Source organism: Chlamydotis macqueenii, chromosome 29, assembly GCF_036417535.1.
Source record: "Chlamydotis macqueenii isolate bChlMac1 chromosome 29, bChlMac1.mat, whole genome shotgun sequence".
Taxonomy (NCBI): Eukaryota; Metazoa; Chordata; class Aves; order Otidiformes; family Otididae; genus Chlamydotis; species Chlamydotis macqueenii.
Window position 1 is genome coordinate 1,708,249 of NC_141584.1, and position 22,577 is coordinate 1,730,825.

At 61.5% G+C, this 22,577-nt stretch overlaps 1 protein-coding gene and 1 long non-coding RNA gene across 2 annotated transcripts; one reads left to right on the forward strand and one right to left on the reverse strand.

Moving 5' to 3' along the window:
- Nucleotides 1-1,240: 1,240 nt before the first annotated feature.
- FIGNL2 (fidgetin like 2) lies at nt 1,241-17,516 on the reverse strand. Its single transcript, XM_086768816.1, has 2 exons — nt 17,423-17,516; nt 1,241-3,517 (listed from the first exon to the last, which is right to left on the reverse strand). Exon 2 carries the CDS (start codon nt 3,504-3,506, stop codon nt 1,305-1,307), a length of 2,202 nt encoding a protein of 733 aa, XP_086624942.1. The 5' UTR covers nt 3,507-3,517; nt 17,423-17,516; the 3' UTR covers nt 1,241-1,304.
- LOC147597056 (uncharacterized) lies at nt 14,694-16,523 on the forward strand. Its single transcript, XR_015261278.1, has 2 exons — nt 14,694-15,642; nt 15,786-16,523. It is a non-coding gene; the product is annotated as an uncharacterized LOC147597056 (long non-coding RNA).
- Nucleotides 17,517-22,577: the final 5,061 nt, after the last annotated feature.

The following is a 22,577-nucleotide window of genomic DNA, read 5'->3' on the forward strand; positions in this document are numbered from 1 at the left end:
ACGCGGCGACGCGAAGCGGGTGGGGAGTCGGGTGGACGTGCGGCGGGGTCGCCTCTGTGCAACGCAGCCTCTGCAGCCGCCGCCGGGGCTTCCCGGCGCTCGGAGGAGCCGACGGCGGCGGGACGCCAAAAATCCCTTCTTTTGGGTGGAAAGGGAGCACCGCGCCCTCGCAGCGGCATCCTCACCGGCGCCCGCGGCCCCCGGCGCAAAACCGACAGCCCCCGGTCGATGCCGGAGGATGACGGACCCAGCCCGATCCAAAAAGTGGTGCTAGCGACAGCTTCCGAACTACGGCACTAATACTCCTTCCGTTGAAGACACGTTACTCCACCAAACGCTACAATAACAATGTTTAAAAAAAAAAAAATTAAAATAAAATTATGGCATAATATACGTGAAAAGCACCCAAAATACATTCAACTTTCATCTTTGTAACAGCTTCAAGTTTTTTTTTTCTTTTCTTTCTTCCTTCTTTCTGTCACCCTTTTTGGAAGTAAACGCACGAGGCAGCTTTGTCCGAGGTCTGAAAACTCTTAAAAACCTCTTTTTTCTTTTCTGAGAAGATAAAAAGAGTTTTTAAAAACACATTCTTTTTTTCTTTTTCTGAGGTAATTCTTTTCCTGAGTAGTTAAAAAGAAAAAACAAAAAAAATACTACATACCTTACAAAAATAAAAAAAAACAAGTCTAGTATATTAAACAATCTACAGCATTTTACTCCAAAACTCCCTGGTTTTGTGTGTCCCCCTCCCTCCCCCCCTCCCCGATCAAGGACATCGCCGCCGGGCTGCTTGCGCCGCGGGCAAGGGGGCTGCTTGGCTCAGAAGATGCCCGAGGTATTTCTGTTAGGAACAATAAAAGCAATCAAAAAAAAAAAATTAAAAAATCCGAGCCTCTGGATAGCTGGGGGAGCTCATGCATCCGACGCCGGAAAGCCGGATCCCGAGGCGCCTCCGGCCCCGCTCGCGGCATCGCTGATCCAGGGACGGATGAACGGGAAAATAATAAATAGGTTATCCTGAGTTCAGTGGGCGATGGCTTCCGAAAACCCAAGGAGAGGAAAAGCCCGGCCGAGTCCCAAGTAGTAAAGAAGAGGTACGTCGTGCTGCCGCGGGGGCCGCCCGGGGGTCTCCTGCACTTCGGGAGGTGGGGATCCGGCCCCGGCACGGCTCTGGGGAGCTGGAGCCCCCGCAGACCCCAGCCAGGCCCCTCCAAACCCTCCATTCATCGGCCAAGTCCCAAAAGCGGCCCCGGAGCCTCGGGCTGGGGCGAAGGGTCCGTCCCCGCGCCCCCGTCCCGGCGCCATCAGTGCCTGGTGCCGTACATTTTATCCCACTCCAGGAACAAGTCCAGCTCCTTCTGGGAGACGGTGGGGCGGACCTTGCAGAAGGCCTTCTCAAAGTCCTGGTAGGAGGTGGGCTGGATCTGGCCCGGCAAACCGTGCAGCGCGGTGGCCCCGGCGTGCTGGCAGAGCTGGACCAGCTCGCTGCCCGAGAAGCTCTCCGTGTGCTGCACCAGAGAGGCCATCTCCCGCTCGCTCAGGCAGGAGCTCTGCTGAGCCAGGGCGTGATGGAGGATCTGCCGCCGCGCGATGCTGTCCGGCGGGGAGATGTAGAACCGCTTGGCGAAGCGCCGGTGGGAAGCTTCGTCCATGCTGCTGGGCCGGGAGGTGGTCCCGATGACGACCACGTTCTGCTCGGATGAGGTAGCCACGTTGTCCAGGTAGGAGAGGAGCTGGGACTTGAGGTTGCTCACCTGGCTGCCGTCCTCGCCAGCCCGGGCCACCAGCAAGGACTCAACCTCAGTGATGAGCACCACGGCAGGCTGCCGGCAGCTGGCCACGAAGAAGACGGTCTGCAGGATCTTGTCGGCTTCGGCTTTCCAGGTGGAGAGCAGGGTTGTCCCGCTGAGCTTCAGCAAGGTGGAGCCCAGCTGGGTGGAGATGCACCGGCTCAGCAGGGTCTTCCCCGTGCCGCGGGGGCCAAACAGCAGGATGGTTCGGGGCGGCTGGCTCGCCCCGGTGTAGGCGCCGGGACGCAGGATGGGCCACACCAGCTCCTCCTCGATGGTGGCCTTCACGGAGACCTGCCCGGCGATGTCCGTCCACTGCACGGGCGGCCCCCGCTCCACGATCTTGGTGTTCACCAGCTCCAAGACCATGGGGTCAACGTTCTTGGGTTGCTCCTCCACCGGCGGGCTGCCGAAGACGGGCGCTTTGGGGGGCAGCCGCAGCGGGAAGTGGGGTCCCGGCTCGGCCGCCCGCTCCCCGTTGGCGAGGGGGGGGCTGAACTTCTCAAAGGGCTCCGCCGGCCGCAGCGGAGCATCCCCAGCACCGTAGGGTGGCGAGACCATACTCTTCATCGGCTGCCCACCGTATTTGCCGGCGTGTTCCTCGGCGTTCCCGGTTCCCGCCGGACGCTTTCCGGGCTTGAAGGCCACCTGGGGCGACTCGGCGCTGCCGCCGAACCCGTTGCCCCGGCACTCGCTGTTGTCTGACATGGGGTAGGGGGACTTTGGCTGCTCGTAGCTGTATTTCCTATACCTGCCCTCCCCCTCGTCCTCCCCACCGGAGATGTCGAAAGCCTTCCTCTTCAGGGCGCCCGCCGCCTCGGTGCCGAGGGGCGGCACGGCGAGGGGGGCCAAGCCGGCACCCTGGTAGCCGTAGCCGGGGACCCCGGGCGGGCGGGCGGGCGGCGGCGGGGCCGGGATGGGGGTGGGCGCCGCGATGCCGGAGGGCAGGTAGGAGGCAGAGGGATGGGGCGGGTGGATGGTCCCGTAGCCCGGCTGCGGCGGGTAGCTGCCGGCGGCGTAGTTGTACATGGGGCCGGAGGAGCCGTAGCTCGGCACCAAGGCGGGCGAGGGGTGCGGGGGCTGCAGGAGCCCCGAACCGTGGAGGGCGGGGGGATGCGGTGGGGGGAGCGCCGCCGCCGGCTGGGTGCAGTAGCCGGAGGGCAAGTAGGTGCCCCCGTAGCCCGAGGGGTACTCCTGAGATGACCCGAGCCCGCCGGAGCCCGCTGCAGCTCCTCCGCATGAGTTCCCGGGGTACATGGGGTCGGCGAGGTTGGCCGATACCACCGGGGAGCCGCCGAGCCCAATGGCCCCGCCGCCGGGGGGGACAGCAGGCGGCACCACCCCCTTGGCGCCGGGGAGGCCATCGTGGATGGGCGTCAGGGGGTAGGCACCATCGGAGCCGTGCGCCACCGGCCAGGGCTCCCCGTCCCCCTTCTGCCCGTTAACCGGCCCGAAGGCTCCATCCCCGTAGCCGCTCAGCGCCGGGCGCTCGTAGGGCGCGTCCAGCACCCCCGAGTACTTCTCGGCGTACCTCTTGAGGAGGTTGGAGGCGGTGAGGGCCGAGATGTCGTCGTTGGCCCAGGCGTAGTTGAAGCGCTGGCGGGCGCTGGGGTAGAGGTCGGACTTGTGGGCTGGCGAGGAGGTGGTGGAGGAGACGTCGAGGTGCTGCTCCGGCCACTGGTTCAGGGACTGGGCATGCTCTGGTGACCAGTGCATCTTCGACAGACCTGCGGGGACAGGACAGCGCCGGGTGAGAGCAGCGAAACGGGGACGAGCACCGCTCTGCACTGGGGGTCTCCAAAACCCGCCGTACCGCCCCGGCCTCTGGACCACACCGTGTCTCCTAACTGCAGATCTTGGTTACGCTCACGCTCTCACTTCTCCATGCCAAAAATCCCCTCGAGCACCGCGAGTGCAACTATCCCGCAGGAACAGCAGCCACGAGCGCTCCAGAGAACCCAGCCGGCCCACGTTTTGACGGTCACGTCGTCCAACAGAAGAAAATATTCAGGTTCTCGAACCACGGCAAGGCGACACGAACCGCGCAGCCCCCGGTGCCGCCGGCATCGGCACACAGCCGGAGGATGGCCCTGCCCTGGAGCAGAGTGTAATTAGGATATCATAACACGGGGAATATTCATAGCGTATTAATCGCCTGTAGCCAGGTGGCTGAGGACACAGGGGCCGCGTCGCACGCACGCACGCACGCACGCACGGGAGGAGCAGCCCTTCACCCCGGGCACGGGCGCCGGTACCGCCGGGCTCTGCGTGCCCCACCACAACAATTTCTCTGCCATCGGGGAAGAGAGAAACACCACGGCCGTGCCTGGACCCACTCCTGCGACAGCGGCCGGTGGCAAACGCAGCCCGGGCGGGCTCCGCGGGACCTGCGGGGGGTCCCCGCTCACCCCACCGACACTGCGCCGCTGTCCCCCCACGTCCCCGACACCCCACGGCGCTGCATCACGGGGATGCCGAGCTCGGCGTCGCCCTCTCTTGCTCCGGCCCCCCAACGCGGGGCAGCCCCTGAGTGCCCGCAGGGGGCGGGGGCAGCGTCCCCATCGCCACCCCCGGTGCGGGTCCCCCCCGCCCAGCACCCCGGGGACGGCTGCAGCGGGACCTCGCGCCCCATTCACTCGCCTCTCTCAGCCTTTAAGCCACTTTGCGACCACGGCACAATTAGATTACTTAATGCTTTAATTGACTTATGTGGCATTTGGACTTCCACTCTGGATATCAAACTTCCACAGGAGGATTGAAATGGCGGCTCCGCGTGGCGTCAGCCGGCATCCCCCCCGCACTTACCGGCCATTACTAAAGCGCTCCCGACAGACGAACGCGCGGCCAGGGCCAGCCGCGCCAGCCTGCGGGAAAGGGCCCTTTTTAGCGAACACAAAGGGGAACGCTGCCCGCCGAACCCGGGAACGCTGCTCCTCTACGTGGGGTGCGGCTGGGCGCAGAGGGACGAGGTGCAAGCGGAAGGTGCTGAGCAGCTGTTAAAGGGAAAAGTGAGGCTTTGGAGGACTCCTAAGACTTTTTTTTTCAATTTTTTTCTTTTTTTTTTTTGCTCAGAGCACTGTGCGGTGGGTCACGGTGTGCTGCAGGCGCAGATCGCAGCTGCTTCTGGTCCCCCCCCCCCCCAAAATACAGTCTGCGAACGCCCAGGGGAGGAGGAAAGGGGTCTGGGAGGTGGCCGATCGCTCCAGCATCTGCCATGGCGCCGCGGCACGGGGCTCGGTGCGGAGCAGCACAACAGGAACGAGGTGCCACCACCACGACCGGCAAATCCCGGCGCCATTTCCAAGCCGTTTCCTCCGAAGCCGGGGAGCAGCCACCGGCACAAACACCCTCACCCTCACCCATCCCTCCCGGAGACAGGAGGACCCAACCACCCACGGCCCAAGCAACTCCACATCCATCTTCTCCCGCAACACAGCGTCGGGCAGCGCGAGCTTCGTTTCCCAGGACACGGCGCCCCGAGGACGGACACAAACCCCGCACGACGCCCGGAGGACAGATACCAAGGCTGGAACCCCGCTGCTCGGACGCCAGCTAAAAACTGCTGTCTACAAACGAGCCCGGGTGACGGGAATCGCTTTTCTGAGAGGGTGGCCGACGCCGCGGCGCGCGGCCGGAAGCCCGCCGTCACTGCACGGCCCCGAGCACCGGGTCCCGTGCCAAACGGCGAAGCCGCCGCGAGGAGAGGGGCACGGGGGTGCGCACAGGTACGGGTCGGCGCGAGCGCGGCTGCCACCGAAGCAAACCCGGGCGTGAAAGGAGCGGGAAGCCAACCCGCCTCCATCCAACCCCGTTAAAGACCGGACGCATCTGGAAGAAGAAAAGCCAAAAAGCTTCGGAAAGGCCGGTCGCACCCTGGAAAACCAGGCGGAGGGGGAGGGCCGGCGGGCAGGGAGAAGTTGTCAGGGGTTTGAAATGGGACGTGAATGAGGCGGCGGAGCGGGACAGATGTTTCAATGCTCCCCTTGGCAGTGTGAGAAAATTACTGTCCAGTGACCAAATGGCCGGGCCGGTTCCCACCCTCGCTGCTGCCCATTATCCCCCGCGCAAGACAAAGGCGGGCAGCGGGGGCTGGGCAGGGGAGAATCCTATTGTTCCCGCCCGCCCTAATTATGGAAATCTTGTTAATCTATTCAGCAGCGACTCTGAACTGGGCTTTTGTTCGGGGGCTTTTTAGCGGGGCGCACCGCCGAGGGTGTCCAACGGCTCGGCGTTGGGGATGGCGATGGGGTGCGCTCCCTCCTGCTGCCGCCGCCCCCCCACCCCCCGGAAAAAAGCTCTGGGCTGGGATTTTGGCAGGGACGAAGCAGCGTCCCAGCGCGGGTTGTCTTTGGATATCTCATCCACAGCCCTCGTACGCAGAGCACGCCACGTATGCACGCACGCGTGTAGACGTATCTTACATGCTCGTAGCCCGGCTCCGTGTCCGTGCACCCATCGCTAACGCTGGGGCATAAAAAATCCCGGCAAAACCTACGCGGGGGACTCCAGAGACAACCCGCAGGCAGCATATGCTGATGGCTGCGGCAATCCGGCATCCCCAGGGGCATCAGGAGAGGGCTGGAAGGGATTTGGAGGGCAAAGGAGGAGAGGGAGCGCACAAGAGCAAACACGCTCGAGCTGAGGATGCACTAAAGCCAGGGTTTAAATCCGGCCGAGCAGCCGGGACCCCGCGGGACGTCACCCCGGAGGGAGCGATCCGCAGCGCCCGCAGTGCCGGCGCAGGACGGGGCTCCGTGTCCTCTTGGACCGCCCGTGCTGCTCGGCGGAAGCATCCCAGCCCTCGGGAGGGAGAGGACACTGCCGCCCTTCGGCTCCCAGGGCGAGAGCCGGCCGACGAGCCGCCTCCGCCGTGCTTCTCTTGTTCCGCCGCTCTCTCGCGCGTTGAAACGCTGAGGGCTCCTCTTTCTGCAGAGCTGCCAGCCTGGAGGATTTACGCCTTTCCAAAAGCAGTTCCATCATCCCTGCGATTGCCCGCGGCAGCACGGCCCGATGCGATCGGCTTCCCGGGCAGGGAGATCCCATCCTGGTTCCAGGGGCCGCCTGAGTTCCTGGCTTTTTAATTCTCTGACGTGCAAACTTTGGGCGCAGAGGGAGCAAACCTCTGCGGGAGTCGCGGTTCACAGCCCAGACTCCACCAAGGCTGCTCGCGTCAGGGATGTCGTGCGTGACGGATCTTCCTGCGCTGGGTTTTGCCACCGGCGCCTGAAGGTGGGTCCAGCCGAGAACCTGGACTGAGCGCCCACAGCGGGAACGCAGCCTCACGTCGACGCAGCTCCTTTCCCAAGTCTGCCCAGTGAACGGGAGGCAGAGGAATGACTTTTTCTTCTGTTAAATGAGGCATTTCCTAATGATCTTTTTGGCCTCTGCTGCCGGGAGCTCGTCCTGGGCTGGGGTTCGTCCCTGCCTCCCGAGAGCAGCGTAGGCGAGGTGCAACGGCACTATCACAAGTCAAACCACAGCTATGAATCAGGATTATAGCCCACGCGGATACGCCGTTGGCGCTCACCGTGGACCGGAGGCTCGCGGCAACGCTGCTGAAACGCTTCAGCATTAACGCTGCCGATGACAGCAACGCTTCCGCACGTCGATACGCGCGTCTGAGCAAGACACCGGTCATCTCTACTGCGTCACTACGCGGTGGGTCCGGAATAGGCAAAACGGCCCGGCAGCGACGTACAGCAGCAGCAGAGCCGGTCCCAAAGCCGGGAGAAGGGCAAGGAGAGCGCAAAGCCACGCTTCGACGTGCTATAACCCCGGCAGCATTCGCAAAGGGCGACACGCTCAAACCCCCCAGCCCGAGGCCGGGCAGCCGGTTCCTTGGCACGCTGCCGGAGCGCAAACATCGGCAAATCTGGGATGTTTGGCAAATCCATCGGGAAGCTGCGTTTCTTTGTCCGCCGCATTCCCCGTCCCCTCCTAACCGGTGCCGACAAAGCGAAGGATGGTATTGCAATCAGAGCAGGGTCAATGTACACATGTTAAAAGGATTTAGGCTAACTCCCACCGTGCCCTCTCCCCACCCCCAGGAAAAACGGCCCCAGCCCCGGCCGGCGCGAGCCGAAGGCTCCAGCGTCCGCTCCGTCCGCTCATATATCAAGTGCAGAGCAGCTGGACACCAGCACGAACCGGGAGTGACCAACGGGCCATCGCCCATCTGTGCTGCTCCAGCACCCGGCCGGCGAATGAAAAATTAATACGGATCCGCTCAGCCCGGCAGCAGCTGAGCATCACCCATCTGTCACGGCGAGAGGAGAAACTCTCAGCTAAATGTCAGCAGGAGGAAACTGTACTCGGCGCGTGCCATGGGAACCCCCAGCTCGAGGGGACGCGGCAGGAAAATCCAGATATTATTAATAAGCAGCTGATGCAATTGGAGGATTTGAGTTTTGCTCCATCTTTCAATATAAGATGGATGGGAGAAAAAGAAGCAATAAAAGGGGCCTAAAAAAAAAAGTGAAAAAAAAAAATCAGCCTCTTTCTTGCTATTTATATTTTTCTTAACATCATTGTCTCCAGGTCTCACGGACAACTCACATCTGCTGAGATCTGGGCTTCAGCCTTGCACGCACCCCCAGGAACACGGGACAAAACTGCGGAACTGTTCGTCTGAATCCAGCAACTACCGAAAGGTGGGATTGCCCCAACCCACCCGCGCCCTCCCTCCTGCGCTTCAGAGGCAAACATTAATCCCAAAAGATTAATTATCGCATCAATTCAGCAGCATCTTGCTCGCTCCCTGCCATGGGTGTGCTTCCGCGCGTGCGAAACGCGGCTTCCTCCAACAGCCTTCCCACTCCGGCCACGCCGCCGCTTCTCCTCCGGCAGATGCTCTCCTGCCCCGAACCGCGTTCCCCGGGGCGACGTTTCAGCTGTGATCTCCACCAGACCGCTGCTCGAAGGACAATTCTCAGGGAGGAAGGAGGCTTTTGGGCAAGAGCATCACTGAGCACTCAGGTCACCGAAACCCGCCGCCCCTCAAGGCTGTCTCAGGGCTGACGCTCAAAGCGCAGGAGAAACCTCAGCGCGTCCCACAGAAGGGCAGCACGGTCCATGGGTGCTGCTCAGATCCCTGTCAGGACTGAAGCCCTTCACCGAAATTTCATTCCTTGACTCCGGACGAGCTCCCCGGGGCCCAGGGTTGGACCCAGCCCATTTTCGGAGGATTACATTAGAGAGGAAAATCCATTTCCAATCAGCAGAACCATTTCCCCCAAACAGACGTGGCCCCATAAAAAGGTCAGGCGGTCAAACGGACCCAATTTGCATGCAATCTGCATAACAACGGCCCAGCCAGCGAGGGCAGTGAGCGCACCCCGAAGCCCCCAGTCCCACCCGGGCAGCGGGACTTTGCCTCCCGGTTCTGGCCCCGAACCGTGGCGAGGCGGGAGGACGCAGTGCGGCGAGGACGTGGCTTCTCCCGCTTGGGCTTGGCACGACCGTGGCCGCGGCCGTCTGCCCCTTGAGCCCATCTAGCATGCCGCGTGAAACCACCTCTGCGGAGATTTTGGCTGGGCAGATACGTATTCACACGGTCTACAGGAGGACGTAGAGAAAGAGTCTGGAGGCATCTTTACACCATCTCCATCTCCGTTTCTACGGAAGCTGTTTAGCAACGGACGTGCCGTCAGCAAACGGATGGAAGCTGCTCCAAAAAGACTTCTTCTCCCATCAAACCCACTTGTGGAAACCCATCAGGACTCACCGCATCCCCCCTGAGAGGGACGGTCTGACCCCACCCGAACCTGCAGGAGGAGGATCTGGGGGTCTCGCTCCTCTGACAGCCCCCGCCAGCCCGAGCCGACGGCCGGGCGACCCGTGATGCTGTGCGGTAGGATGCCGGTGGTGCTGGGATGCCTGGAGGACGCAACCTCTGGGATCTGCGCTACGACAGCACGAGAGGAAGCCAAGCCAAAGCGTGACGGGGCCGGATGCCGGGATCGGCTGCCGGATCGCTGCTGCGGCCCGGGGAGCCGTGCTCCGATCCGTACCCAGCACCATGCCCCTGTGGGTGGGGCGTCTACGAACCCCAGGAGGCTGAAAACAATTTTAAATGACTTATTTTTCCAGGAAGAAAGCATTGCTGGTATCTTCCATCTCCCCCCGAGCGCCTGGATGAAGGTCATTAAACACAGGAGATGCTCTGCCGCCCGGGAAGGGGCCCAAGGACCCCCCACCCCTGCCCAAGCCCTCTCCTCTCCGGTTGTTTTTCCCGATGAAGCTCCAGTAACGAACTCCCCCAGGGGCAAAAGCCGAGGCAGGAGCCACCAGCCCCTGGTCTATCTTCTCCAATATCTGGCCTTGGGCCGGGGTCAGTGCCGGGGGCTGCGGCGGACGCGGGAACGGGGCTGCAGCGGGGAGATAATTTGCCCCGTGCAGCAGAGCCTGTCCGCAGCGGTAGCTGCAACGCTCCAGCTCATCTCCTCCACGGAACGAATCAATCTTAATTAACTCTAATTCTGGGAAGCCTCGCAGCCCTGGCCGGCACTGCACAACGCGGTTGTATTTTCCGCCTCGGTGCCTTGCCGGGCAGCGCGCTCCGCAGGGAATTGAGCGAAAAAAAAACCCCTCCTCTTTTTCCACGGCTTCTGCATCTCCTTCCTCGCGGTCCCCGTGTGCCCCCGTCACGCACCCAGCGGGATAACGGACCCCGTCCCCATCCCCTGCGGACCACCCGCCCTGCCCTCGGCACCCGCGGCTTCACCGAATCCCGGCCAGTCCCGCCGGAGCTGGGCTGGGGGAGGCCTCTCTCCGTGGCTTTTGTTTTCACAAGCCTTTTGACTCTCGGATTCTTTTTTTAAACACCGCCTCAGCAGCCTGAAAAGCCGAGCTCCCTTCTGCACTCCATTCACTAATGGATTTTCCAGAAGTTCCCTTTTTTTTTGGCTTCTTTCTTTGCTGACACTGCTGCCCTCATCCACGCCCGGGGCTGCGGCTCCCCTCTGCCGTACGCCCGCGCTTCCACGGAGGGACGGACGGGCTGTGATTTTGGGGACCCGCGTGCCGCGCTCAGAGCAGCCGCCTCCACGGCTCCCACCTTCTGCGTCCTGGGAGCCGGCGCAGTTCCGCAGCTCTTATAAGCCAATTGTAATTATATATCATTATACAGCACCTCAACCTGCCACTATAGAGCTGCTGCTAAAAAAAAAAAATAAAAATTAAAGAATAATAAGGCGGCCGCAGCATCGGGGCAAAAGCATCGCTGGGAAATCAGGGAGAAGTTTGGTGCCGTGCCGGCTCCGTGCGAGAGCGTTATCGATCGGGGCAGCGCCGCTCGTGTCTCCTAGAGCTAATCCTACCGCAGAAATAATTCATTTTCCTCCCTTTTCAGTAGCCACTCATTAAAAAGTAATCACCTTGCAGGAGGAGGATGCGAACAGCCCAAGGTCAGATCCCTCACGACGTTCTTTCCGGAGCGCGTACCTTAACAGCGGCCACGCTGCGACCCCAGCCCTGCCCGCACCGAGCCAGCAGCTTCGGGCACGCGGCTGGGCCCTGCCCCGCTGCTAGGGCTGGTGGCGGTTAAGATGCGAAGGGAAAAATCTTTACATGAGCAGATTTTCACTTCGGGGAGCGCTGCCCGCCAGCGTCGGCGGCCGAGCACCCAGGTCGTGCTGCACGGGTGCTGCTCCCATCCACCCCAACACCTGCAGCACCTGAGGTGGAAAACGGGGACGACGCTTCAAAAGGTGTCGTTTAAATCTCGTTATTTGAAGGCGTCTCCAATAAATCTCCAAATCTCCAGCTCCCCATTTATTTTCACATGGCTGGGGCTTCACTGCGGTGCCACAACCCGTTTCTCTAAGTGTGTGAAGCGTAACGTAAAGAAGCATCACCGCGTCCCCATCGGCGGCGCACGCGCAGCCAGGACCGCGGCACCTCGGCGTGCGCTCTGGTTGCCGTAAACCCGTCCCAGGCACAACGTCCTGCCCCTCGCCGTTAGCGATCCACCCTCCCGAATCACAGGGTTCCCAGGCTCTGCGCGGTGGCCCCATCGCCGCGGCACAGCCAGCTCTCGCGCAGCCCGACCCACTCGCGGCACGTCGGCGTTTTAGCGGATCTATGTTTGTGGCCTGATTCGGCGTTCGGAGGGAGGAGGAGGAGGCGATGTTCCGGGAACCGGCGGGAGTGCAGGACTGGGATGGGGATGCAGCACGGGGCATCCCAGGGATTTGGCAATTCCAGATCCAGCCGAACTATGGGGAGACGGCTCCAGCGATGGCGGAATGGGTAACAAAACGCCCGCTCCTAAACCCTTCCCAGTTACGACCACGGCGGGACGTGCTGCACACCCAGCTCGCGGCTGCCTCACCGTGCCAGGGCCGGGTCAGCCGGGGAGCCCGGCGTCCCCCGCGGTGACACAGCGTGCGGGGCGCGCGGACAGGGCGAGCAGGGACGCGCGGGACGAGCCCTTCAAAACACACTCAACCTCTCTAACCTCCCGCGCAGAGCGCAGCCTCGCAGCGCGTCACCCCTGGCCCTTAATTACACATTTCTGCAGCCATTAGTCCTCTCGCCATCAATTACACCCACATTATCCCGCTCCGGGAGGCAGCCGGACGCGGGGAGCGGAGTCAAGTGCTCTGGAGACTCTTCCCAAAGGAAAGAAACAGCACCCGACGGGAACACCCCTTCGCCGTGGCGAGGCGGCGAGACAAAGCAGCCCGGCAGCCGGTCCCGCTGCTCTTCGGGGGCCCGAAGCAACGCCGAGAAAGATTAATCACAGGGAGAGGACCCGGGCTCCGGCGTCCCCCGATGCCACGAGTCCCCTCCAGCTCGGTGCCGCCGCCGCACCTCTCATCTATTTACACAGCAAATTCTTTGTGAGGAGCGGGCTCCTCTTCGGAGCGCGGCCGGGGCAGGGAAAGGGGTACTTATTCAGCTATTATTCAGCTTTTTTTTGTAGGCAAGACAAGTGTGGGTTAAAGTGCAATTTGTCTTGACATTAGTTTTCACTTTCTTGGGGGGAAAAAAAAAAAAAACAAACAAAAAAAAACCAAAGCGGCTTTTTCAGAGGGAAAACACTCGCCTGGGTCCCACACCTCCGCCAGCCGAGCATCCCAGCCCCGGGCACCACCACGACGCAGGCCACGGTGGCATCACCCTAATTAAACAAGCACACCTGATTTTTCCACGATCGAGTCGTCCGCCCTCAGGAGAAAGGAGCGAGGAAGAAAACCTTGGATTGGCATCCTGCCCCGCTCTCGCCCACAGGCCAGCAGCAGCCGCCAGGCCTTGGCCGGGTTTACGGGGGCCCCCGTAAAGATCAGGTGTTGCTGATAAGCGACCCCAGGCGCGCACCACGGAGCAGAAATTGCGCTGGCGATCTGTACAATTTAACCAACGTGAGCTCCGGCCGATGACAGGCCACGAGGCCGGCAGAGAGGTTTTACAACGCCCTCGTCACGCAGCAAAATAAACTTTGCGCCGCAGAGAGCCGGCGCTGACTTTCAACTCTGGCTCCCAGCAGAGGAGACCCGAGCCCCGGAGCTGCCGAGGCGCCGCCGGCCCCGGGCCGGTTTGCTGGGCACCCCCCCGGGATGGGGTTCACGGAGCAGAAAAAGCCCCTGGACGCCAGCTCGGGGCTCAGAGCGCGAGGGAGAAAAGGGGAGAGAGCTCTTCTCGCCGTCCCGGAGCACGGCGCCAAGCCGAGTCCGAAGGAAAAACCAAGAGGAAAACACACCAGGAGCGATCACGGCAACGAACCCGCGGCGGCAGGGCCTCGCGAGGGGATAAAGCATTCCTCAGGACTGGGAATTGCCAGAGCCGGCACTGGGAAGAACTGGTTTATTTTACACAAGCAATGGATGGGAATTTTCCTGCTTAACGCTAATAAAGCCCGGTTTAGCTCAATCGGGAGCCGGGTGCCACCGCCGGCAAGCGTGTTCCCCGGGACGAGCGCGCCGGACGCCCGACGACACGGGCGAGCGCCCCAGCACCATGAGCTTTCCGGAGCCGCAGCACCGCAGAGCTGCTAACCGCGTGCGTCAACCAGCACGCCCCTCCACGCCCCCGAAAGGAAGAAAAACCATCTTTACGACGCTAAAAAGCTGCAAGAGAAGGCCCCAGCCCAGCGGCGCCCGGAGCGGAGGAAGGGAGCGCGCTGAGGAAATGAGATGCTGGGAGCCGCCAGCCTCACGCTTTCCCCGGCGCTGCGAAATTCCAGCTGATGTTTGGGGATCTGCCCCGGGACGACAAAAGGAGCCTCCCCGATGGCCCCTGCCAAACGGCAAAGCTCCGCTTCCAGCCGTACAACCACCGAAGCTCAAAAAATCCCAGCGAAAAGCGTTTACAATGGCATAAACGCAAGGGTCAGTGTCGCACAAGGGTCACTATCGCTTCTCCAGATGCATTAATGTCATCTGCAGGGAAATTCCCGTCAGGAATCCTGGCTCACACCCGGTGTTCCCGCATCTGCTGCCGTGAAGCGTGGATCGAGGGATTTCTCCTTCCCTACACGCGCAGGGACGAACGAAAGCAGGGAGGTGCAGACAACCCAAACCGCCAGAAAAGCAGAGACAGCGGGGAAGAAAGGAGAATATTTGGCCGTCTGCAGAAAAATTGGAGGTGGCATTTCGCCCCTCCGGAATATCTCCTCGCCCAGCAGGATGCAAAAATAATGAACGCTGATAAAGTCCGCAGCATCTGCAAACGCCAGTGAGGCACGGCACACGCTTCCAGGCCCCTTCCAGGAATTTTGGGAGTGACGCTGGAGATGCCGTCATTACGGAGGTGACGCTCTGCCGCGCAGAATTCCTTGTGATCCGCCAAGCGCTGCCGCAGGACGCGATACCGGCTTTGGCGGCGAACGTTCCCGGAGGCTTTTGTGTTTACTTTTTCCACGGGGGAAGGAGGAGGTGAATTAAGTGACCTGACGGCCACTCCCTTGGCCTAAGGTTAGGCCCTCGCATCTGTATTGGGCACCCAAAATAAAATAACAGCCCTTTTTTTTTTTTTTTTTTTTTTTTTTCTCCTCCCGGCGGCTACTGAAATCCCCTGGAGCGGAGGACAGACGCGGGGCGAGGGCTCAGAACTTTCAGCCCGCGTACTCAGGCGCCTCGATGCAGGTCTGGGAGCAGCCTGAAGGAAGGATTTGGGAAAACCACAGCCCCTGCTTGTCCCAGTCTGTACAACCAGGCAAAGCAGCGCCGGGATGGTTCCCGGCCGCCGCTCTCCTCCCCGAATGAAGGCAAACGGAGCCTCAGCGGCACCGGAGGAGAAGCCTGTCGCTGGCCAGAGGCACAAACCTATGAACGCAGACGCGCTGGTTTCTCCGGTGACGGTTTTTCCGTATTTCAGAGCATCCGGGGAAAGCCGCTTTGGAGATTTCTCCACGTTTATGCCACGTTTTGACTTGGGGGAAGTTAACTTTCACGGGACGCAGGAGGAGAGAGGTTTGGGCGTCAGGACCGCGTCGAACCGGCACCAAAGCCAAGACGCTGGGAAAGCCCCGACCCGGACCTCAGAAGGGAGAAAAAGGCCGGGGGAAAGGAGGGAGGAGAAAACACCGGCTCCAGATAAGCAATTGTTAACATGATCCATATGGTACACAACTTGCCTTTCTGTTTAACCAAAATGATAATGGCAAACGGGAAGAATGCGGCGGGGGCTCCACGGGAGAACAAAGGCGGCTGCAAAACCCTTCCCTGCTCCAGAGAAAAGCAACCGCGAGCGGGGAGAGCCCGCGGCCGCTCTCCCCGGGGCCCAGCCGCCCCGAAACCCAGCCGCCTCGCTCCTTCTCCTCCGGCAAAGCTTCGCGGCGAAAACGCGGGGCACGGAGCGGCACCGCAGCTGTCAGCAAGAAAATTAAAAAAAAAACCAACCAAACCATCCGGTAAGTATTAACAGGGACTTTTTCATAACCAATAACAAACTTTAAACGCGAGCCACGGCTCCGGAGCGGCGCTGATGTAAACACCCAGCCCGTTCCTCTCGGATCTGGGATGAATTCAGCCCTGGGTGTTTATGTTATTGCAGGATCCCTCGGCTTTCCGAGGAACACAATACAGTACGTGCCATTCATTATCCCCGGCAGTCCCCCAAGAGAAAATGTCAACACACTTCGGCTAAAGAGAGCTAAAACAAATGTTTAATGTGATAAACAACTCCCGGGCCGCAGACCCCGCCGAAACGCTCCCTTCAGAACCACCGCTGAGAGCAACCAGGCGCCGGAGCCGCGCGCTGGCACCCGGAGCCACGCAGACCCGGCGCCCTGTCATCGCCGGCACGCGCCCCAGCAGCGACCCGGCCATCGGCGAGCGCCCGGGAAGGAAAGCACGGAAAAAGCTCGGCAATTCCCAGGCGCGGAATCAGTAAATCAATTCCGAGTCGTTATTATCGGATTCACGGAGCCTCCATAGAGAGCAGGCGTTGGAATTCAACACCACGCGCACCCAAGTTCTCTTAGCAGTTAAATTTGCACCCAAAATCTGTTTGGCACCAAATGGGGATCCAATTAACGATAATGTTAATTTTTGCGATCCCAGAGTGAAACTAGGAATGATGCAAACCAGCGCACAGCGTCTCCAAAACCAGGAGAAGGCATGCTGGAAGACACGGTCTAAAGCTATTTTAAAACCTTTCTGTTTTTTTCTGAAGTGCCTTTTGTCCCCCAAGTGGAAAAAGCACACTTCAAAAAAAAAAAAAAAAAAAAAAGGAAAAGAAAAGGACCTTTCAGGCAAAGCTCCTAATTAAAAATCGCCATCAGCTCCCCAACGCCACGACTGTTTTGAAAGCGAGCGCTCCAGCGTGCGCTTGACGTGCGACAGCGGCCGAGGGGAGCACGCATTGTTCCTGGGAGGTGGGTGGGTGGGTGGGTGAAGGGATGGACGGACGGATGGAAGGGTGGATGGGTGGGTGGAAGGGAGGATGGGTGGGTGGGCAGGCGGATGGGTGGGTGGAAGGGTGGATGGGTGGGTGGAAGGGTGGATGGGTGGAAGGGTGGATGGGTGGGTGGAAGGGAGGATGGGTGGAAGGGTGGATGGGTGGGTGGAAGGGTGGATGGATGGGTGGATGGGTGGGTGGAAGGGAGGATGGGTGGGTGGGCAGGCGGATGGATGGGTGGAAGGGTGGATGGGTGGGTGGAAGGGAGGATGGGTGGGTGGGCAGGCAGATGGATGGGTGGAAGGGTGGATGGATGGGTGGAAGGGTGGATGGGTGGGTGGAAGGGTGGATGGGTGGGTGGATGGGTGGAAGGATGGGTAGATGGCTGAGTGGAAGGGTGGAAGGGTGGCGGACGGTCCCCTGCCGTGGCCCAGGCACCCCACGGCCGCTCGCTGCGCTCCCCTCCCAGGCGGGCTCCCGGCTGAGCAGGCTCATTCGTGTCATGAGTGCTTTCGCCCGCAGCTCCCCGCAGCCTTTGCGGGGGAAAAGCAGAGGGGGGAAAGGCAAAGGCCAAGGCGGGAGGGGTTGGGTTACCGCAGCACCAGCCCCTACCCCGGGCACTCCGCCGCAATCCGGCTCTTTCCCCCCCCCAAAACCTGGATCGGCGGGTGCCGGGCGGCCGGGAGCCGCCTGGGCCCGGAGCGGGGCACCCCCGGCAGCGGGGTCGGGGCAGGGAGCGCTGCCCTGACCCCCCCCAGCTCCCTCTCCTCCCTCCCCGGCCCCCCGCTCACCTCCTCATGCCGGCCCGGCGGCGGGCGGCCGTGCGGGACGCCGCATCCTGCCGCTGCCCGCCCGGACAATGCGGGGTGGCGCGGCGGCCCCGCGGGCGGCGGGGGCTGGGGCCGGCGCTGGGGCTGGGGCTGGGGCCGGGGCCGGGGCCGGGGGTCGGCCCCCGCCCGCCACCGCCCCCGGCCCCGCCCCTGCGGCCCGGCGGGGAGGGGCGGAGCGCGGCGGGGCGGGGGGCGGGAAGGGGGCGGCGGGGGGTGCGCGCCCCGGCCGGGGCCGGCCCGGCACAAAGGCGGGGAGGGGGTGCGGGCAGCCCGGCACCCTGCGCCGCAGCATCCAGCACCCCGACCCCCTGCGCCCCAGCATCCCAGTGCCCCTGCACGCTGACCCTCGGCACTCTGACTCCCTCCACCCCTGCATCCCAGCACCCTGACCCCCTGCGCCCCGACCCCCTGCCCCCCAGCATCCCTACACTCTGGCTCCCTGCGCCCTGACCCCCTGTGCCCCAGCATCCCCGCACCCCGACCTCCTGCACCACAACATCCAGCACCCCAACCCCCTGCACCCCTGCATCCCTGCACCGTGACCCTCTGCATGCCAGCACCCATGCACCTCAGCATGCCAGGGTCCCTGCACCCTGACCCTCAGCATTCTGACCCCCAGCACCCTGGTCCCCTGCACCGCAGCATCTAGCACCCTGACCGCCTGCACCCCGACCCCCTGAACCCCAGCACCCCGATCCTCTGCACCCCAGCATCCCAGCACCTCGATGCCCTGTGCCCCAGCATCCCAGCACCTCGAACCCCTTGCACCCCAGCAGCTCTGCACCCTGACCCCCTGCACCCTGACCTCCTCCACCCCAGCATCCCAGTGCCCATCCATTTCACCCCCCTGCATCCGAGCCCCCGTGCGCTCCAGCACTTGGCATCCTGCTACCCCAGCATCCTTGCACCCTGGCCCCCCAGCACCCCGACCCCTGCACCCCAGCTCCGGCCCTGCCCGTACCCCCGAGGACCCAGCTGCGGGGAGCTGTGGGCTGGGTCCTCAGCTGCTGAACTGCGCTCCGAGGAATCCCGAATACCTGGAATACTTTCCTACTATTAGTTTACTGTGCAAAAATAAAACAGTTGCCTCAAGGATACTGTGTCAACGGGAGGTGTCCACAGGACAACCCATTTATTAAGGCATTATCCGCCCCACCGAAAATTCTTTGGACCCTCAGTTCCTCGCTCAGCCTCGGATCAGCTGGGCTGGGGCGACGAGCAGCGCGCTTCCTTCTGTGGGCCCAAAAATACGCCAAGAACGCCCCGCAGCCGCCTCGCCTTTGCTCTCCGAACCCTCGCTTCGCTTTATTTAACCAGCTCAGGCTCTTCCCCGATGTAATCACGTTACGGCCCGATTTCCCTCACATGAGTGTTGTGTCATATCCCCCCGGGATCATGACACGTTTTTCTTTCCAGGAGCGGGCCAGCGTTGCCGGTTCTCGGGCAGACGCTAGAGCTGCAGGCGGCCTTTGACCGCGCCCGCCCGGGCCCGCACGCGACGCAGCTCAGGGCCGAAACCCGAACGCCGGTGCGGAGCGGCTGCGCTGTCGGTTTTAACCCGGCTGCCATACAGGCAGGGGAATACCGCTTCCCCGGCTGGCCGGAGAAAAGCCTGGAAAGGGCAAATTAATCCCATTTTAAGCTGAGAGCCGGGCAGCCCTGCTCGAGCAGAGCGCGGCGAGGGGACGGGGCGGGCGGGGGTCCCTGCGCCATCGCCCCGCGGCAGTCGTCCTTGCCCCAGCCCCCTGACGGAAGAGCTTCCAGACGCCGCTGGCTCGGGGCACAAAACGGGACGTTTGCAGGGACGGTTCCAGAAAGGGCCTTGTCTTGGCCTGAGCGATTTGATGCAATTTCACTAATTGGGGCTTTCCCACAGAGACGAGCTCCGGCACCTCGTTGGTCCTTCCCCAGCTGCCGCTTCCAAGCATCGCCCCATCTGCGAGCACGTTTTGCTCCCACCTTGAATTCTCTTAGTCCAGCTTATTTACATTAAAAAAAAAAAAAAATCCTATTTTTCCTCTCCCCAGCTGCAACAATGCACCATTGTGCTTTTTAATTCGGGTGTGACAAAGAAGAGGCCGTTGTTTAACACGCGCTCGGCGCTGGGAGCACGCGTGGACGTGGCACTTAAACACTGGAGCCTCAGTTCTCCCCCGGCTTCGCTTTCGGAGGGGGATTGTGTGTCACGGCTTCCTGCAGAAGCCGCTCGGCGACGCGGCCGGGGCTTCCCACTCTTCCCATGTTGGCAGAAAAACCACCGCCCGCTGGAGGTTCCTGGTTTATCTCCACCACCAATTTTTTTTATCAGAGGAAAACGCCTAAAAACTGCTCCCTCCCCGGACCAACACCCACCTCTGCACCCACCACTGGTTTTTCCTGGAAACCCGGCGGTCTGGGAGGGACACCCAGGACTCCTCTGCGTTCAGCAGGAAAAGGAACGAACGCGGTGTCCTGCTGCGTCCTGGGGGTGCCTGGGTGGCTCTGCAAAGGGTGCAGCCCCAATGGCAGCATCTGGAATGAATTTTTTGCATGTGATTGCAGCGAGGGACCAAAAACCTGCGCAAGCGTGAGCCCAGCCGTGGCTGCCAGACGCGCCGGGACCCTGCACCGCGCACACGGCGCCCCGGGCCAGCTCACCCGAGGGCAGCTCCGGCTGAGCCTCCCCGTCCCAGCGCTCTCGGGGCTTTACCATCCCAGTTCAGCACCCGACAAAGCTCTGCGTGGGTCTGGAGAGCCGGTGCTGGAACAAAACCACCGCTTTCCCCTCTCCCTGCCCAGACCTCGCCCTCATCCCCTCCCTGCGACGCAGCGGGATGCGGCGGTGCTCACCGCAACCTTGAGGCACCGGGAGCGGGGACCACACACCTCATTTCTCCGTGATGGGACCGCAGCCTGGAAACGCGCCGGGAGACGAGCGCTTGGGTAAAGGCATGCGGCTCGGAGCCAGCACGGGCACGCTTGGTACGATGCACGGCCGGCCAGCCGGAGCGGCTGTTACTGGACAGAAGTAGGGAGATGCAAAGCAGGACTGGATATTTGCCAACGGGATCGAGCTCGGCTTGTCCTGGCGCTGTCTCACAGCACCCAGCACCCCACCAAGGCGCTGCCGGGAGGCGGCTTGTCGAGGCCATGCCAACCATCTACCTCACATTGATTAATTAGCCGTGGTCACCCATCAGGCTCCAGCATCACGTCCTGACGGGCCGGGACTTCCGCCTTTGGCCGCGTCCATCTGGGCGCTGCGGCCCTGAAAACAGTATCTAACGGTACTAATCCCAGCAAGCTGTAAAACGAGCCTGACATTTACTGTGGTTCCGGTTTCACTCGGTATAAGCTGCCTTTTATTAAACTGGGAAGCCGGATTTCTAGCCCTGCTCGCAGAGTTCAAACTCACCTCATTAGCCAAGGAAACGCTGAATGGGAACCGCGGGGTCACGCAATTTATTTTCACTAATCACTCCCCATGATTCCTTTAAAAAATAAACTCCTAATCAAAGTCCGAATACGTTAATTATTTCTCTGTTTGATCAGCAATAGAAACCATCAGCAAAAATCCGTGCTGACACCTTCTTCTTAAAAACACTGGGGTTTCTCTTCTCCCACAGGGAAGCTGGCATTCCACAGCTCACATTAGGGTTTAACGACAAAATATGATAATCCGAGGGCCGCGGGTTTCAGACATGTGATGCCTGATATTTTCCGCCGGTTCACGCAGGGGTGACATCTCCCTGCCTCGCCTTGCGCTTCGCTCGGCGGGAGCAGCTGTGCCGAGAGCGGGGCGGAGGCACTCAAAGTGCCCGGCGCTGAGCAAGAGGTATTAATTGAAGAGGCCTCTAATTATTTAATGTCCTTCTTCCCCAGGGATTGGGAAGAGCGATAAATTCCCGCGATAAAGGGTTTTAAATCCGGCCACGGAACTGTGAGAGGGTGAGCTGGCCTGCTCATGGCTCATCCCTGGATGCCGGGACGGGGATCAGATCTGCTTTGGCTGGAGACGGGACGCGGGACCAGGACCCGCCTCAGCACCCCGTTCCGGGGAGCAGATCATTGCAGCTCTGAAAAGCGAGCAGAGTGGCGGTCTATTCTGGATGAGAGCCAAGGAGTCCGTGGCAGGGAGAGCGGCTTCGTGCTGGCATGCGGTTCCAAAAACCGGCTGCAACGGGGGCCGAGCGCAGTCGGGTGCCGGCGCGGACGCAGGCGGGTTCGAGAGGGCCGCCGGTGACACCCAGCTCGATCTGGTGCTGAGCATCAAGCCCGCGAGTGAGGGTGAAGGATACCAGTTGCGCCAGTATAACCAGTTACAGAATCTGGGTGTAGGCCAGGTCTAATTGCAAACAGCAGACCGTGGAGTCGGCGCCCTTAGGAAGGAATATTATTGTCAGGCCGCAGATGGCGAAACGACGCCAAGAAGCGTTAAGCAGTTGCCCACCAGCACGCGGGAAGGACGGGGACAGAGCTGACCCCATGCTAACGCTCACGGCACCAGCCCCAAAACCCCGAGGGACCTGCCGGGACGGGGAGCACAGCAGTGCCGCGCCCAGAAATTAAAACCAGGGTAGAAATTAATAACAGAAACAAACCAAAAAAAGAGGAATGTTTGGGTTTGATGCCGGCGTTGTCCCGGGATTGGTGAGAGCGAGGTCCTTGCTGCTGGGACGCTTTGTGTCCGACCTGCTCTGCGCACGTCCCCGGAGACAAAACTCATCACGGTGCTTCACGCCACGCAGAGACGTTTTTGGTTTCGGCACCGGTGGCAGCAGCCAGCAGCGTGGCGATGCCGGCGCGGCGCCGGAGCGGCTACAGTGCGGTGAGCCCGCGGGAGCTGTGGGGCAGGGCAGGGAGGACAGCAGGGTGGGATTTTTGGAAGCAGGTCCGGTGGGTCCCTCGCGCTCCGGCCAGCAATGATTTCGGAGGATGCATGAGAAGCTCTGCCAAGCTGTGCACCTCCTGCTGCTTTTTCCTCTTCCAAAACCCCCGAAGCCCTTTGTGACGGGGGCACAGACCCTGTGCCGGTAGCGATGCCACCCTGAGAGCGGGAGGTGAAGGTGGCCTGATCCCACCCAGCTCACACCCAGCGCCCGAGGGACCTCGGCATCACCGCAGCAGAACAGCCCAG